Genomic DNA, 15,657 nt, shown 5'->3' with positions numbered 1-15,657 from the left:
GGTGCTGTCATCAGCGTGCCGGCCTTCTGGATCCCAGATCCAAGCATGATGATATACCTCTCCTCACCTCAGGACCCGATGAGCTGCCATAGGTTACTACATCATCTCATGAATAAACATGGTCCTGAGCAAATCTCACAATTTTCAAGGAAGTCAAAAAAAGAAGTCCCGAGAACGCCGTCTCTCTTTCACAACAATTTTCCAAATAAGTTGGCCGGATGAAACTAAATAGCGTGTGAGATTGAGAAGGGTGGTGAGTGTATGGGTTTAGATACATCATGGTGAATACGAGGTAATATACACAATGAACGAAAAAAAAAGGACCAAAAAAAACAAGCTATCCATGGCATTATGTAGGACCGTGAGCCAACGTACAACCCCTAGCTAACGAAAGCCAGAATCATACCGCTCGGCCATCGACTACAACGGACGATGCTTGTTGAAAAGCAATCCCCCTTTGCGTGCCTATGAAGGCATTCCCCCTGCCAATCCCAACCCTCGATACACCAGCCATTCAGATCCAGCTTTTCATGCCTCACAATCAATGAAACGGATATTTGCTAACAATGGTTTTTTCTCATTCTGCGTCGCATATATGTACTAAGTTGGAGTTGTGGTCCACACACTGAATATGTACACTTCACAACAAAAACTTCTCCCCTGCCTCCCCCATCTCCCTTCCACTCATGACCTCCTCCAAGTCGGAATTGAAGCCGTGGCTAGCTTCAGAAAGTGGGAGTTTGTTCGAGTTCCACACTCTAGATGGGAACGCCAGCAGCGGCGCAGGTGGCCTGAGCCCAGGAAGAGGCAGCAAGACTAGGAGCCCAAGAGTCAGTATTCGGAAACGCTTGATCCCTGCCTCCATTCGGGAAGATGGAGACGTAGAGAGGCAGAGAGAGGAATGGAATGTCCACTTACGCGTCGGTAAGCTCGCAGGCACCTAGGACGCAGGTGGTCACGGCGCTGTTGTACGCGGAGGAACTAGGTGGTATCCAGCACATATTAGTGAATGGGCTCGTGAAGGGGTTCCAAACAGGGGCAAGAACTCACGCGCAGATGCAGGCGAAGTCGGTCTGGTCAGTGCAGCCGGAGATGGGGAAGTTGTCGACGAAGCAGGGACGCTGGATATCATAGGTTCTTCTCGTTAGCCACATGGTTCGAACTTGGAAACACCAAGAGTCGTCTGTCTATATATCTGTCTTGAGGTAGACAAAACGAAGGGGGCACTGGAGGAGATGAGGTGTCTCATACCGCGCAGTCGGGGAGGGTGGAAAGGTCCTGGGCAGCGACGAGGCTGGCGAAGAAGGCGACGGCGACGGTGGTGAACTGCATGTTGACTGATTGGTCGTTTTGAGACGGGTGAATATGGGCTTGGTAGTGTAAGTGATCTGAGCTGGTGATGTTGTGCAATTGGAAGGGTTGATCACGACATCTGGGGATGACGATGGGTTTATATAGATCGTTTTCCGTCCCTGCTCTTGTCTGACTATCCTTTACTCTTTCAACCTACATTGCATCGATACCTTGCCAACGTCAGGAGCCCATCATGGTCCTCTACCCCGCAAACTACTACCCGCATTCTTCCTTTCCCATATTTTTCGATGTCTCTCCTCTTGCTTACCGTTAGAAGTGCATCTCCAAATTTCACATGATGCCGAAGAAAAACAACGAGGGTGGACGAAGCTCCAAGCGGGGTTGGCCGTTGAGGGCAAGCGAGGAGGCTTTCGCCAAGATGGTTCATCGCGGCATTGGAAAGCAACCCCAGACGGATGTCACGTCCCCCAAAGGGAACTGGTCAACATCGGCGACTTTGCCGGATGGAGAACCCACGGGGGAGACAGACGTTTGGAGGTTGGGAAACTTGATTCAGATGATGTGGCTGTACGTATGTCTGTTTACCTCAGCAAGGGGGTTGAAGAGTGGTGGAGGGCATCACGCTGACTTGAATCACATCAGACCAAGGATGAACCCCCCTCGAAGTTGGGCTTAGAGACGTCCAACTAGACGTTTCTTCATGGAACCAAAGCATGAGACGAACCTCTGGGTGGTAGCAGACAACCTCCGCTGGCATTTCCTTGGGCCATTGACCGGCTCCGACATACGCTTCCGCCTAGAGTATTCACTCGCAACGGCGGACAGCTCCTCAGCCCATACCATATCACGCCAAGACCCAGTCGATTAACACGAGCACATATAATGCCCAAACCTCCCCAAGTTCCTCCCTCCGCTCTGGCCCGCAAAATTTCGGCCGATCACAAGGCCAACTCGGACATGGAGGCATCTCGACCGATGTGACATTGGCTTAAAGTTGCGGGGAAGCTTGTAAGTAGACAGGCCTATCCGTCACTTCCCAGCCGCATGGCCAGCAAGCGATGAGCGGACGAGAGCGGTTCATCTCACGTAATTGTCTATTCCGTCTTAAGACAACTGCAGAACACCCACGTCACTGTCTCGAGATCCCCCTCCAAAATTCGGCCAGGCACACCACGGCGCAGCGGTTGCTGGGTGATCGGCTCTGCCAGGAACTTGGATAGGGAGGTGGTCTCTCCCCAAACCCTGCTTGTGGACTGCTGCAAATCCGGGGATTGCGGGGGCGGGCGGGGAGGGAAAAGGGGTGGTATTCAGTCCAAGTTATTCCGGGGGTGTTGCGAGGTTGCACTCGGAGGCCAGTCAGGGTGTGGCCAAGGACGAGTTCCTGCATCGGGGGAAGCATCGGGGGAGGGGAGGAGTTCGGGGCGCCGCCGCCGCCTGCGCCTCTGTGGTGAGTTGATAATTTAAGTGAAAGTGGCTTGCCGAGGCGAGGCGTTCTAAGAGGAGGCGGATTGAAATAGCTTCTGATAATGTGACTTTAGACCATGGGGCCGACTGGCTGCTCGCTATACAATTTTCGAATAAGCTGAGATGAGTCGTCTGTAGAGGACAAACAAGGGGCGAAGAAAGCTGTTTAGAGCTCGGAGGAATGTCGAATTCATCACTAGTTGGACAGGGCTTCCCCGCGCCGGCACTTCAATGCCGCCTTTGGCATCTGAGATTGCGATTGCAAGGGCTGGGGGGGCAAATGACGGCTTGAACTGTCTGCAAGTGAATGAATGATATCTTGTTTTTAATGAGGTTAAGCTGATGCGCCTTTTCGGAAAGTCCGAACAGAGCGGAAATAATACTTTGACGCAAAAAATGATTGTCAAATATACACGTATGACTTAGTTCCAGCATGGCAGATACAATGAGGCCGAAAATATGAAGTCATGAGCAATGAATAGGTCAAAACCAGACTGGGACGTTAGATATAATGTAAATCGTGCTAATCGGGGGAAAAAGGCAAAAAGTTCCGAAACCGAGAATCGAACTCGGGGCTATGCCTAACCTCTCACTGAAATGAGAGGGCATCATGTTGGCCACTACACCATATCGGATGTGGATACCTGGAGCCACCAAACGACAGTCTAGGTAGAGAGCTCATTTGGCGGTGCGTGAAAAGTGCAGAAACAAATCCGCAAAACTGGATATCTTTGACATGGGCTGGTCTGTTCTTTTATCGTTCTCCTTTTATCATTCAAACTCATCAGAGATAAAAGTATAAGACACTGCATGAACTAAACCAAAAGTCTAGCTTGAATTGACTTTCAGAAAGGTTCGTATGCGCTTAGGTGGGTGTTATCTCAGCCGCACACTGTGCCCTAACACTGTCTTTCAAAACTTTCAAACTTCCAATATCTCACAGGTCATCTCATCTCAGAATTCACTTACAGCAACCCCATCCCAACTGAAATCTCACAACAAAAATCATTACACACGCGCACATACGCACATTTTCTTTCTCTTCCTGCAAGCAGAAGAAAAACGGAACAAGCCCAGCATCACATATCCCTATACCCGTATCTCATCATGGCGACCACAACATCCCAAGACTTCACAACCTACTACCTCCAACGCACAACCCAGGAATTCGCAGAAGATCTCGACAAAGTCCGCGCCGCCGACGACTTCAAGGCCGAGTCGCTGCCCTTTCTGATTCACGCCCTGCAGCAGGGCACCGCGCTCTACTCCGCCCGGGACCAGGAGCGCGTCGTCAAGCCTGCTTCAGCTGCTGCTGCTGTAGATGAGGATGTAGAGATGGTGGGGGCAGCCGAGGAGGACGCTGCCCCAAAAAAGGAAAAGAAGGAGAAGAAGGACAAAAAGGAAAAATCCAAGAAGAGGAAGTCGACTTCTGGTTGAAGAGGGGGGTCACTGCGGTTAGTTCCTTGATGTGAAGGAATTGGAAGGCGGAAAACGTCCTTCGCATGGCAACAGGGGCGCGACTTTTCAACGACACGCTCATTCATCAGCCCGCCAAGGAGGGTTCTCATTCCTCAGGGTGTTCTACCGAGCCTCGCGACTGAGCCGCCATCGAGGAATACGCTATTCGTTACGCAGTATCGAGGCCCGACCTCAAGTTCTGTAATAACACGAGAGCGAGCGAAACGGGCAACGCGGCAGGAGGGCAATCAAGGAATTTCGGGACAAAAGAGCATTTTCATTCCAAATAGCCTTCATTGAAGCTGCACTGGCAGCTTGATAGATACTCATCCTCCGGGGGTTGAGGAAACTTCGGGTCAAAAGGATTTTGGATTAAGGCTCGCTGGAGCTCAAAGGGGAGTTATGAGGAACCCAGAGTCAAAAGGTAGATATCCTCAAGGCATTCGAGAAGGAAAGTCTGGTACAGGCACAGAAGATAGATAACGGTAATGAGCTACGGGGCCGTAGCAAGGCCAATACAAAGGAGTCTCATGCCCAACATATCCCATTGCTACTATGTCTCAAATCACGGGGGTTTATAATTCGTTACGATAATCAAGTAATCATTCAACTCTCCAGGCTGTCATAAGGGTATCTCTAGGATTAAGAATGAAAAAAAGAAGAAGAAAACGCCTTCAGTCATGCTTCACACATGCCGTCGCTGTCTAATGCCCTTGTCGACCGCATATTCATTACTGCGTCATTACCGTCGTCGTTCCGCACCAACACTTCTGACTACTCAATGCGGTTCACAAGCAACCCAAGTCTAATCATTCGTCGATAAATCAGGGCAGCCGATACGACCGGCGGCCGGCCTCCTTGCGCACAGCCCAGCCTTTGATGGCCAACACAATGATGACCCAGGCCATCAAGACGCCTACAAGACCCATGGTCACGGTGTACATGAACATGGCATCCAGATTGTAGTGCTCCATGCCTTCGACTGTGTCGCTAGCCTGAGGAATTGTAAGCTATTACTCGTTTGGAGAAAAGTAGGTGAAAGGGGACTTACGCTCGCCATGAAGATGATCCCACCAGAAATCAGGCCAAATGAGGCAAGGAGCTCCGTGGGTGGTCGAGACGGGAGAATGGACTTTGGGGGCTTCAGGTACATGATGACATACGAGAACCCACGAGCAAAAGAGGCGCCGGTGAGGAGGTTACCCCACTGCTTGTGAATCATGCTCGAAACCATAGAGTGCTGCGTGTGCGAGCTCATCATAATGCCCAGGAGAAGGATGACGAGTGCTGGGATGGGGTTAATGGAGAACTCATATTGCTTTGGCGGTTGTAGGTCCTTCTTCTGCTCTTCCTCGTCGCGGTAGTGCTCAGAAGCAGCGTTGATGACTGATGTGTTCAAGAGCTCTCGAACCCAACTAGATTCGATAAGCATGCCAACCTGTTTTCACTTGTCAGTCAAATGAGCGACTCGCGATGCTGGCGAGAAGAGGCTTACCAGTCCACCACCAATGAAGAGAACAGTGATTGAGATGTGCTCCAAATCCTGCGCGCTGTATTCTCCTCCCCAGTTTCCAAGATGCTCGAGGAAAATGTTGGTCGATCCGTAGACGAAAATGAGGGCGCTCTCGACAAACTCGGCCGAGGGCCGCCACTTGCCGTCGGCACGCTTCGGCCGAACATTCCACGCCTGCCGGAGCAAAGTCAGCAAACTGATTCCGAACACGGCCGGCAAAGCACCGTTGACTTACCCATCCGAGTTCACCAAAGCTGCCGGTCCATCGACCAAGGGTCAACAAGCCAAGCCAACAGAAAATGCCGCCCTTGACCCAATGCGCCAAACCGCTGAAGATGCCGTTGCCCTCCTGTGCATGGTTAGCTTTGTAACTCCAGTAAGCTCGTTCGTGTATTGCTTACAAAGAACCGCCCGTAGGTCACAATACCTAGGCACAAGGTGACAAACCCCAGCGGCAAGATAAGTCTATCGATTGAGTTGTAGAAAAAGACCAAGCCCTTCAACACGCGCGAAGGAATCTTCCCCGCTACTCTTGCAATCGTCGACCTGGGGTTGGCACTGGTGTTCTCGTCCCTGTTACTCGGCATGGGCATGGGAAGGCCATCTTCAATATCGTCCTCTTCTTCGGCGTACTCCTTTAGGTAGGCGTCGGAGTTGCGCGGGGACACCTCATTGGACGATGAGGAGCGGGAATGACTCCGGAGCGATTCGGTACAAGGCTCGGTGCCCTGCCCGCTGTCGTTGGACAGGCGATACTCGCTAGCATATCGAGAGCTGTTAACGCGGTGGTGCTCTGCCATAGCAGCCGCAGTTACTGGAATGAATGACTGGTATTGGTTACTGTCGGATGTTCCGCGCCTGTCGTGCCTCAAAGCGCCAGCAACTCTTCCAACAAGGCCGATCAGGACCTGCGCCAAGAGAACCCAAGTCACCAGCCAGCCCAGTTTGTGGTGCGCATTGTTGGGGTAGAGATCAGGCGTGCTGGCATTGTAGATTGTTCCCAGGAGAACTCCAAGCGCATTGACGGCCATGAAAACAAATTGCAGCGCAAGTGTATATCTAGAGCGAGCAATGGAAAGCATCACAGCTGCGAATCGCGTGTAAGTCGGCGTAGGATTACTGGCCAGAGCTCGTCAAACTTACCAATTGGCAGAACAAATACCCAGGCGAGCACCATAAGTCCAATGTGTGCGTACATTATTCCGGCATGGTCGGCGAGCGCAAAGTATGTTGGAGGATAGCTTTTGGATTCGGCTTTTGACTCGTCTGCGCCTTGTGCCATGCCCATGTCCATCTCCATGGCGTCGGCGCCGGCTTCGTGAGCGCCATGGGCAATAGCCAAGGGCGCAATGCCCAGTACCACCACCGTGGTGATTTGGCTAGCTGACAATTTCATCAAGGGCCCTTTTGCGACTAAGCTATCCGTTGTCGCAAGAGGAGAAGAGGAAGATTCGGCTATGTCGCAAAGAGGAACTCGACCTTTCCCCGGGTCTATTTAGACAAGGTACGGTAGAGTCGGCAAGAGGTCTATCTGGCGCCTCTTCGCAGCTTCGTACGCAAGGACAGAGAGCAGGAGGGTAAGCTTCAAAATTATTGAGAAGACTCTATGAGCGAGAGCGAGGTCGGGTCGCCTTTATTAAACAACAAGCAGAGTGGGGTCTAGCGAAGAGAGAAGTAGAGACGTCGCACCGGCGCCAGCACCGTAGCGGAGACCGAGAGAAGTCCTTTTGCGACAAGATTCTTGTCTAGAGGTGTAAGTGAGGTACAAAGCCACGGTGAAGGATAGCCCAAGGATAGCTTCTTGGAGCTGGCGTCGGTACAAGACGATGACATGGCCGGACTTTGAGTACCTTGAGACCGGGCAGCCAGAAGTCAGGTCATACCCATGCGCATTCCCCATCTCCACCGTTCCTTATGGGATGGTGCAAGAAAGTACCGATGGTGTATCGCACATGTTGTCCAGGCAGGTTTCCTGGAAGTCATCCTGCCCACCCCATGTAAGGTAAGGCGGCGGCGGCCGCGAGAAAGAAGTCACCGACCGTGGTAGACGCGAGGCGAGTGGCAGCAGCAAGTATGCTCAACAGCGTGTGTGTAAGTGGTGACAAGGTCAAAAAATGTGCAAAGACCGACTCCGAAGGTTCCGAAGGCATCCACGAGCGAGGGTCCGGCCAAGTTCAGCATCATCCAGTGACCGGAGGGAGGAGTTAAGCCAAGAGCTGTGCGGGATGGGAACGGTACCTTAGGTAGTGACATGTCACCCACCTTGGCTCGCTGGCGGAGGTACTCGAGAAATGTACCCGCCCGCCGACCCGAAGCTACGGGAGCTGGCCGGTGTGAGCACGTTGAACAATGGATGGAGGTGAGAGGAAGGGAATACACAGTAGGTAGTGTAAGCAGCTTGAAGGGGTGACATGTGGACGACATGGAAGGCGCGAGAGCTTCATTCCCTGAGATTCTATGTACATACCTTGCCTTCTTTCCTCTGCGCCGTTAGTGATGCTGGTGGGGCAAGCACTACACATCCTGGGAATCTAGCGGGGGTGCGGGGAGCTTTCCTGCACCAGCTTACCAGACCAGCTGCCTTACTCCAGCGGACTTCGCGGCAGTGACGCCATGAGACCCTGCCAGAATTTTTCATTACCACCTCATTGGAGAGAAGAAGGTTGCGATGAGTGCAGTAGCGTGCAGACCTAGACGGCCAGACAAGCTAGGTAAGGACCGTAAGGTGAGGTAAGTACACACCTTACCTGCCTTGAGAAAGAGAGGGTATTCCTGGGAGCAGTTGGAATCCGTACTCTCACTCATCCGTTAGCTCACTCACACTACTTACACGCTTAGTCATTCAAGCTCATCCATTAAACGTCCCCAATCGTGACATCAAAGTGAGACTCTCGTTCCTGGTGAGTGAGTGGCTGGATCTCATCAATATACATAATGCGCCACTGGCTTAACATGTCAGCCTCATGAGGAAGAGAAGAGAGGGCAACTTCCAGCATCGAGATGTACTCCCTTGAACATGGAATCCGTGACCATGCAGCTATGTGTAACTCTCCCGGGATCAACGGGGACTAGGGAACCAGGGGGGTGAGTGGGTAAGGTAGCGACTACGGAGCAACAGACCAACACCAAACAAAACAACCTTATCGCCAAGATCGCAGCAGCCGAGTGCCGTTTTCTCTCCTTACCTCAGGCCTCAAACGCCCTGCGAGATGGTATCTGACCACCAAGCCGTCAATAACACGCGCGTCGATTCGTGGTGCTCGCCGCAGCCACTCAAGCGTCGTCGTCAGATGTGCGAGGCTGTCTTTGCTGCCCACCCATGGTACTAAAGAAGGGCTCATTGAATTTGTAAGTCAACTTTGCTACGGACCAACATTGCTAGTGGTGTGTCCCACCATGTCAGATTCTTACATGAACGTGGCGCCCTTCAGAGACCCGAAGACCTGTGAACACTTCCGTCTAGGCATGGGAGTTGAGTCACACGGGGGAGACGGGCGAGCTACCTATCGCCATCCCATAACTCCGTCGCATCACCTACCTATCCCTGCCCTGCCTTGCCTGCGTCGATCTGTAGTGTAACTTCCGTGGAGGTTGTGGTGTGGTGTGCGTCGTTCCCACTCCACCGATGGGTGCGGTAAGCAGAGACTGAGAAGGGGCCCGGCCACGAGCTAAAATCTCATAGGGCAGAGAAAATGTTTTGTTAATAAGCAGAACGAAGACGTGCAGGACCCCCAGTGCCGGCCGATGCGGGAAGCGCGAAGTACCGACATGAAATGTCTAGGTAATCCAGAACGTAAGAACAAAAGAACGAAACCAAAGTGTTGGCCGCGCTTCCGAACCTCCGTCCGTTGGGAATAAGCCCTGCGTCAAATCCTTCTGACGCCCAGCTCTGCTATCACTGCAACATCATCTAGAGGCCTGAAGGCTGTGTATTTTTTCTCACCCCGAGTTGGAAGTTGAACGACGCCCGGCGGGCGGCCGAGCCTCTGCCAACGCGGCGCCAAGACGAGTAACATTTGCGGACACGGAGGATACACGAAAGCTCCGTACGAACAGGCCATGTACGGAGTACGTTACGGCGTGTCTCACGTCCCGTAACCCCCGTAGACCGCCCGGCCATGGGGTCGTGAAACTTCTGAACTTCTGAATTCCTATATTGATGATGTTGAGCTTGTTTCCCTGTAACTTCTATTCTGCTGCCTGCTTGCATTCTGCAATCAGACTTTGCTCTACTTCTCTTAATGGCCTAACCTCAAGGGAGCCAATGACTTCTCCTGCTTCTCTCTGCGCCATGCCCTTGGCCTGAGTATGTTCAACTTGAGCGGTTGACCGAAACCTGCAATGAGCCATACCCCACGTCAACAGACGCCGGCCCAGATGATTCACTTTGATTCATCACCTACAGAAACTTGGGGGGGGACAACGTCGCCGTACGCCATATAGTGACCGTATTACAAATGGGATGGCACCTAGAAGCCAACAAGTAGAGGATAAGTCAGCAAAAGGAAAAATTAAAGCAGCCTCATGAACAACTAGTTCGCCCAACTCCACCAAGAAGAGAGGAAAAATCCACATGGATGGATGCAAGCAGGAAATCCACAACCCATCCGCCCACCACCTGGCCAAATCCACATAAGAAATCCGTACGTGCGCATCCTTGCCTTCGATCCGCCCGTCAAACCCACGATCCCGCTCTCCTTCTTGGCTCCACATGACAGACTGGCGGGTACGTTGTACCTTTGATGTACCTACCTGAAGTACCTTGGGTACCTCTCATGGCCGACCGGACCTGATTGTTGAAGCACTGCGAGACATCATAAGCGAAGGCCCCTCTTTTCCCGCGGCTTGCGGTCGGTGGCTCCGGAGTCAAGTCGGAGTCCGACCCGCATCGATCACGGGGCATCGCAAAATTCGTAGGAAGTTTTTGAGGCTACTCTGCTTGATATGGATGATGACGCTGTTTCTCGATAATATCGAAGGAACATCAGCTTCTATGCAATTGTAAAATAATATTGATCGAGTCACATCTGCAGTCGAAGGGCGGATATCTCGGTCACCCTTCCGACTACAACACCCAGTATAACAGCTTGAGGTGAGCTGGACATACAAAGACATACCGCCGCACCAGTTTTCTCTGACATTCTAACATTCGATAAGGTGAGATTGTGACATATCACCCGCAATGCTCTAGTCTATTCCATGTCAACTACTGCACCACACCGCCCTCAACCTCTGCTGCGTTGAGCTTGCGTCACAAGATATCGGAACAGCGCATCCGTTTCGATGCTACCAAGAAGAAGAGAATCCTTGGAGAGATGTAGACCGCGACCGCTGTTTCTAGCCTTCCAGGTGGCGCCCCACTTTCATCGTACGTCCCGCGCCGTCACGAGATTCGACTTGTCCGAACCTTCCGGCGGTCTCATTGCGCTGTGTAACCTTGCCGCAGAGCCATCGCGATGCACATGGCCCATCTAAGCTACGCGATTCTTCCAATCGCCGGCTGACTATGGCAAACTCGAAGCTATTGTAGACGTATAGTGTATTGCATTATACGCTCAGCACATTCATACCCTCATTGCGGGATCGTCTGGTTTCTATGATATGCGTAGTCCTCAAAGCCATGAGGTCCATCCCCACTTTCCTCCTACTTAAGTATGACATATCACGGCGTCAAATCTGCCGTCTTCGGATCCGAGGCTCCGACCAAGGTCCGCCAACACCTCTGCCCCGTTTCATCATCTGGACGAATTATAACGCAGATCGATCTTTCAACTTCCATCTCTCATCACTCTGGACCACCTTGTTTTCTTTTTCGAGCTTTCCCAAGATCTGTATGACTCCACCGCTCGCCGGGATATGCAGCTCCTCAGGAACGTCAGCGTAAATGACTTTGACAAGCTCCATGACCGTCCAGGCGTAGGGATCGCCCTCGATACTAGAGCCTTGCCTCGCCGTCCTTAGCGTACGAATGACCTGCTCCTCTCGAGCCTTCCTGTGGTTGATGTAGTCTTGAATCTTGGACGGGCCGTTGTCAACCACGGGCCCGTGACCCGGATACGCCCTTCCCTTGAACAGGCTCTGCATTCTCTCGAGACTGTTGAGGTAGACGGTCAAGTCCTCGAATACTGCGGTACCCTGGCCCAAGACGTTATCCGCCGTGAACATGGCGTCCTCCTCCTCCAAGACGAAGGCCATGTGGTCGACGGTATGCCCCGGAGTGAAGACAGCGGTAAGGCTGACACCGTCGACAACAAACTTTTGGCCGTCCGAAATGTCTGACTGGCCCTCCTCGGGTTGGTTCTTGAAGACCTCTGAGCTCGGAGACAGCTCTAGCAGCTGCTGGATGCCGCCCGTGTGATCATGATGCCAGTGAGTGATCAGTACCTTCTCCACCGTCGCCTTTTCCTGCTCGAGGGTTGACTTGACTGCGGCGATCCACGACGGCTTGCCCTCGCCTGTGTCGATGAGTATACGGCGGCTGCCTGTGCCGACGAGATACGTGTTGGTGCCCTGCAGCGTAAACTTTCCAGGGTTGCCTCCCAGAATGCGAATACAGGCTGGGCTGAGACGCTCGACCTCGGGTAGCGATACTAGTTGTGAAGCCATCGTGTTGTTGTTCTTGGTACGACTCAGACGGGCAATATGTCTAGTCCCGGTTGTAGTTGAGTAAATTGGCCGTCTTAGTCACAAACCAGCGTTGCGATTACATGGGGAAAGCACGCTGGACACAAGACCCCGCATGTTCCTTCAGGTATGCGACAGAGAATTAGCCGCGACGTGACGCTGGGCATTCAATCTGGCGAATAGAGGATAAGTTGGTGCTCCATGTACGTGAAGACGCAATGGAGGGGCAGTGAAGATACCGAGGTTGAACCAAATGCGCCGACAGGCACTTTGATGATGGCTCTTGTAAGCGGCTTACCTCAGCAATGTCTTCATATAGAATTTCACCAGTGACAGTGACCTCACTGTTGCCGCGTTGCGACGGGAGGGTCCTTCTCTGGACCCACCGAAAAGTGCCCCCGAGGTCCTGTGGGAATTCAGGGGCATAGGGGGACTTTCGGCAGGCGGATAACCAAAAGCTGTTATCGATAAGAAACAACCCGATCAGGTGCCGATAAGACCTGGATTTACTGCCTGTTGGCCGCTGGCGCCACGGAATCTACCCGTCTGTGCACCCAGTGCCAGCTCCAACATTTGCAACTTCCAGGGATTGTTTGTAAGGCCTTTTGGGAACTGTGCCCTCCCGACGATCCTGAATCACTTTGCTCTTTGCGCATGAAATCTGTCGCAGTCTGGAGCCTTTGGTTCTGTTTTCCTTCTGCACCACCAAATTTTGCCTCGTCCACAGCTGCGACTGGGACTGGAAGCGACAGCCCGCGCGGACCTTCTCGATCTTCGGCTTGCGCCATCCACCAAAGCTCGCCCACCCGCCCACTCTCTGGGGAGCTTCACCACAGCGCGAAATCGCTCCTTCCGACAATCCAAACATCCTCTACTTTGCTCAGCTTCACTGGCTCGGCTTTTCTAGCCGGTAAATCCTACTCTCACTTTATGTTTCCGTCTCTTGTCTTACCAATTGACCCATTGTATTGCGACAAACTCGCGGCTAACGGTGGATTTCCAGTAGTATTGTTGCGCTGGCCCGACTCCGGCCGTTACCAATCCACGACGCCTTCCTTGCCCATCGTCGGAATCACGAACTTATCTTTTCGGTTTTGGATCACATTTTGCCTCGGCCTTTTTTGCGCAATAGGAAAATCCCAAGTATTTTGCTTTCCAGGTGCTTCAAGGCAAGAGCAAATAGGCGAAAGAGCAGGACGACCGACCGATTAATTAAACAACACCATCCACAACATCCAAAATGTCTGCTCGACCAACGACGCCGATGTCCCCAAAGACCGCCAAGGTCAAATCGCCCCTCCCTGGCACACCAGTCTTTGGCTGCGGTCAGTAGACCCCGATTGTGACTTGCTGCGGCGGCAGGAAAATGGGCCAGAGTCAGGCTGACAGGATACAAACAGAACACATCCAGCGGCTGTTCACCCAGTCCACAGAGGGTATTACCCAATGTGTCCACCACTACAAGATGATCCTCAAGAACATCTTTGAGCAGACGCCTGTTGTGCCGCAAACATTCAAGAACTCTGACGGCCAGGTCATGACGTCTCTCACATCCAACTACCTCTGTCTACAATGCTCCGCCATTGTCAATGAGGATGATCGTCTCAAGCACGGCACAAAGAAGCAGCATCGCTTCTGTACGTGGCCCGTCACCGAAAGCAAATGTGAATTTCCTAACAAAGTTTAGATGTCGACTCAAGGAGTGGTGCCCTCTACTGCCAGATCTGTGATGACCTAGTTTGGGACCCCACTCTCGAGGAGCTTCGAGTTCGTAAGATGGGAACAGGAACTTTTTCCAGTAAGTTGTCTTTACCCATGAGAGGCGTCCCCCTCGTACCTCAAACTACAACCTGCATTGTTGTACCGCCCAGCTTTGGCTCCTAGCTGCCTGATCAACATGCTAATTGATCTTCTAGACCGTAAGAGAAAGCACGATGAGATGTTCTCAGATGGCGTAAAGGACAGTTCTGCAAGCAACCCAGGCTTTATATCCAACAACACCACCACTGCCTCTTGCAAAGCCAATGGTCTGCGCGGAATCTACAATGCCGGAGCAACATGCTACCAGAATGTGGTGCTGCAGAGCTTCCTCCACAACCCCCTCCTGCGCAACTTCTATCTAAGCGACGGCCATCAGAGCACCGATTGCCAGCTGACAAACTGCCTCAGCTGTGCCATGGACGACATGTTCCAGGACTTCTATGCTGTTGAGAATACTAATGGATTCACGGCGGCTAGTATTCTGTCTGGATTCTGGATCTCGGAGAAGAAGGCGTTTGAGAACCTCGTCACCACCAAGGAGCAGGATGCCCATGAGTTCTTCCAATTCCTCGCCGAGGAGCTGCATGAGCGCAATGGAGATGGCAAGCGTCCTGAGACTGGAAGCGAGCATACATGTAATTGCATCATCCACCAGACATTCTACGGCAAGCTCCAGACTGGCACTACTTGCCAGAACTGCGGAGGCGTCACCAACGCGGTTCAATCCTTCCTGGACCTCAGTCTCGGACTGGAGAACCTCTCTCATAGGAGAAAGAAGGGAGGCCAGAAGGTGCCCAGCCTGACTCTGCAGGAGTGCTTGGATGAGGAATACGTCAAGTCAGACAAGTGCGAGTATCGGTGCCACAACTGCAGCTCGATGCAGCAGGCCAAGAGAGCCACCAGCATTAAGCGGCTGCCAAATGTGCTCGCGATACAGCTCAAGGTATGTCTAGCCGCATGATTACGGTGCCCTTGTCGCCAGCTAACAATCATTACTAGCGATTTGAGTACAAGCAGGGCCGCCATGACCGCGCATCAAAGATCGAGACGGTGGTTAACTTCCCCCTTCAGCTCAACATGCTGCCATATACTACCAGAGGTAGAGGCGCGGACTCCAAAGATGCCTTTGACCTCGGAAGATCTTGCACGTACGACCTCCTTAGTGTGGTGGTCCACGTGGGCGAGATCGACACGGGTCAGTTGACACATGACGAACCAATTTGACGCTGTTACTGACTGAGTACCTAGGCCATTATGTATCCTACTGCCGAGTAGGCGACCAGTGGTTCAAGTTCAACGACCACAAGGTTGAAATGGCGTCAAAGTCAGACGTCATGAGTGCTCAACCCTATCTGCTCTTCTACATTATTCGTTCACTCTCGTAACCTCATACCTCGAGAGAGAACGAAACGTATCACGCCTAGCAGTGTAAAACAGTAATGCCACCAGGTCAAACGAGGTCAAGACGGTGGCCCGCCGAAAGTATGTGGAAAAGGGGCGCTTTGGAATGGCGAAGGCGGGGG

At 52.4% G+C, this 15,657-nt stretch overlaps 8 protein-coding genes across 8 annotated transcripts; 3 read left to right on the top strand and 5 right to left on the bottom strand.

Moving 5' to 3' along the window:
* Positions 1-758: 758 nt before the first annotated feature.
* Positions 759-1,332, bottom strand: CCOS01_11011 (CFEM domain-containing protein; the record flags this gene model as incomplete). Its single annotated transcript, XM_060459164.1, has 4 exons — positions 759-816; positions 919-981; positions 1,051-1,121; positions 1,252-1,332. 4 exons carry the CDS (start codon positions 1,330-1,332, stop codon positions 759-761), a joined length of 273 nt encoding a protein of 90 aa, XP_060309896.1.
* A 1,111-nt stretch (positions 1,333-2,443) lies between these two features.
* On the bottom strand, positions 2,444-2,701 carry CCOS01_11010 (uncharacterized protein; the record flags this gene model as incomplete). Its single annotated transcript, XM_060459163.1, has 1 exon — positions 2,444-2,701. One exon carries the CDS (start codon positions 2,699-2,701, stop codon positions 2,444-2,446), a length of 258 nt encoding a protein of 85 aa, XP_060309895.1.
* Positions 2,702-3,885: 1,184 nt separating this feature from the next.
* Positions 3,886-4,215, top strand: CCOS01_11009 (uncharacterized protein; the record flags this gene model as incomplete). Its single annotated transcript, XM_060459162.1, has 1 exon — positions 3,886-4,215. One exon carries the CDS (start codon positions 3,886-3,888, stop codon positions 4,213-4,215), a length of 330 nt encoding a protein of 109 aa, XP_060309894.1.
* An 845-nt stretch (positions 4,216-5,060) lies between these two features.
* CCOS01_11008 (uncharacterized protein) lies at positions 5,061-7,145 on the bottom strand (the record flags this gene model as incomplete). The annotated part of the gene is made up of 6 exons (XM_060459161.1): positions 5,061-5,231; positions 5,288-5,674; positions 5,732-5,923; positions 5,985-6,098; positions 6,151-6,836; positions 6,893-7,145. 6 exons carry the CDS (start codon positions 7,143-7,145, stop codon positions 5,061-5,063), a joined length of 1,803 nt encoding a protein of 600 aa, XP_060309893.1.
* A 2,999-nt stretch (positions 7,146-10,144) lies between these two features.
* Positions 10,145-10,462, bottom strand: CCOS01_11007 (uncharacterized protein; the record flags this gene model as incomplete). Its single annotated transcript, XM_060459160.1, has 1 exon — positions 10,145-10,462. The coding sequence occupies one exon, from the start codon at positions 10,460-10,462 to the stop codon at positions 10,145-10,147; it is 318 nt and encodes a 105-aa protein (XP_060309892.1).
* A 1,035-nt stretch (positions 10,463-11,497) lies between these two features.
* CCOS01_11006 (metallo-beta-lactamase superfamily protein) lies at positions 11,498-12,355 on the bottom strand (the record flags this gene model as incomplete). Its single annotated transcript, XM_060459159.1, has 1 exon — positions 11,498-12,355. The coding sequence occupies one exon, from the start codon at positions 12,353-12,355 to the stop codon at positions 11,498-11,500; it is 858 nt and encodes a 285-aa protein (XP_060309891.1).
* A 672-nt stretch (positions 12,356-13,027) lies between these two features.
* Positions 13,028-13,585, top strand: CCOS01_11005 (uncharacterized protein; the record flags this gene model as incomplete). The annotated part of the gene is made up of 2 exons (XM_060459158.1): positions 13,028-13,283; positions 13,377-13,585. 2 exons carry the CDS (start codon positions 13,028-13,030, stop codon positions 13,583-13,585), a joined length of 465 nt encoding a protein of 154 aa, XP_060309890.1.
* A 28-nt stretch (positions 13,586-13,613) lies between these two features.
* Positions 13,614-15,519, top strand: CCOS01_11004 (ubiquitin carboxyl-terminal hydrolase; the record flags this gene model as incomplete). The annotated part of the gene is made up of 6 exons (XM_060459157.1): positions 13,614-13,698; positions 13,774-14,010; positions 14,061-14,171; positions 14,290-15,077; positions 15,134-15,329; positions 15,383-15,519. 6 exons carry the CDS (start codon positions 13,614-13,616, stop codon positions 15,517-15,519), a joined length of 1,554 nt encoding a protein of 517 aa, XP_060309889.1.
* Positions 15,520-15,657: the final 138 nt, after the last annotated feature.

The sequence above is a fragment of the Colletotrichum costaricense genome (assembly GCF_030867565.1).
Source record: "Colletotrichum costaricense strain IMI 309622 chromosome Unknown Scaffold_12.1, whole genome shotgun sequence".
Lineage (NCBI taxonomy): Eukaryota > Fungi > Ascomycota > Sordariomycetes > Glomerellales > Glomerellaceae > Colletotrichum > Colletotrichum costaricense.
This window is presented reverse-complemented; position numbering and strand designations above follow the sequence as displayed.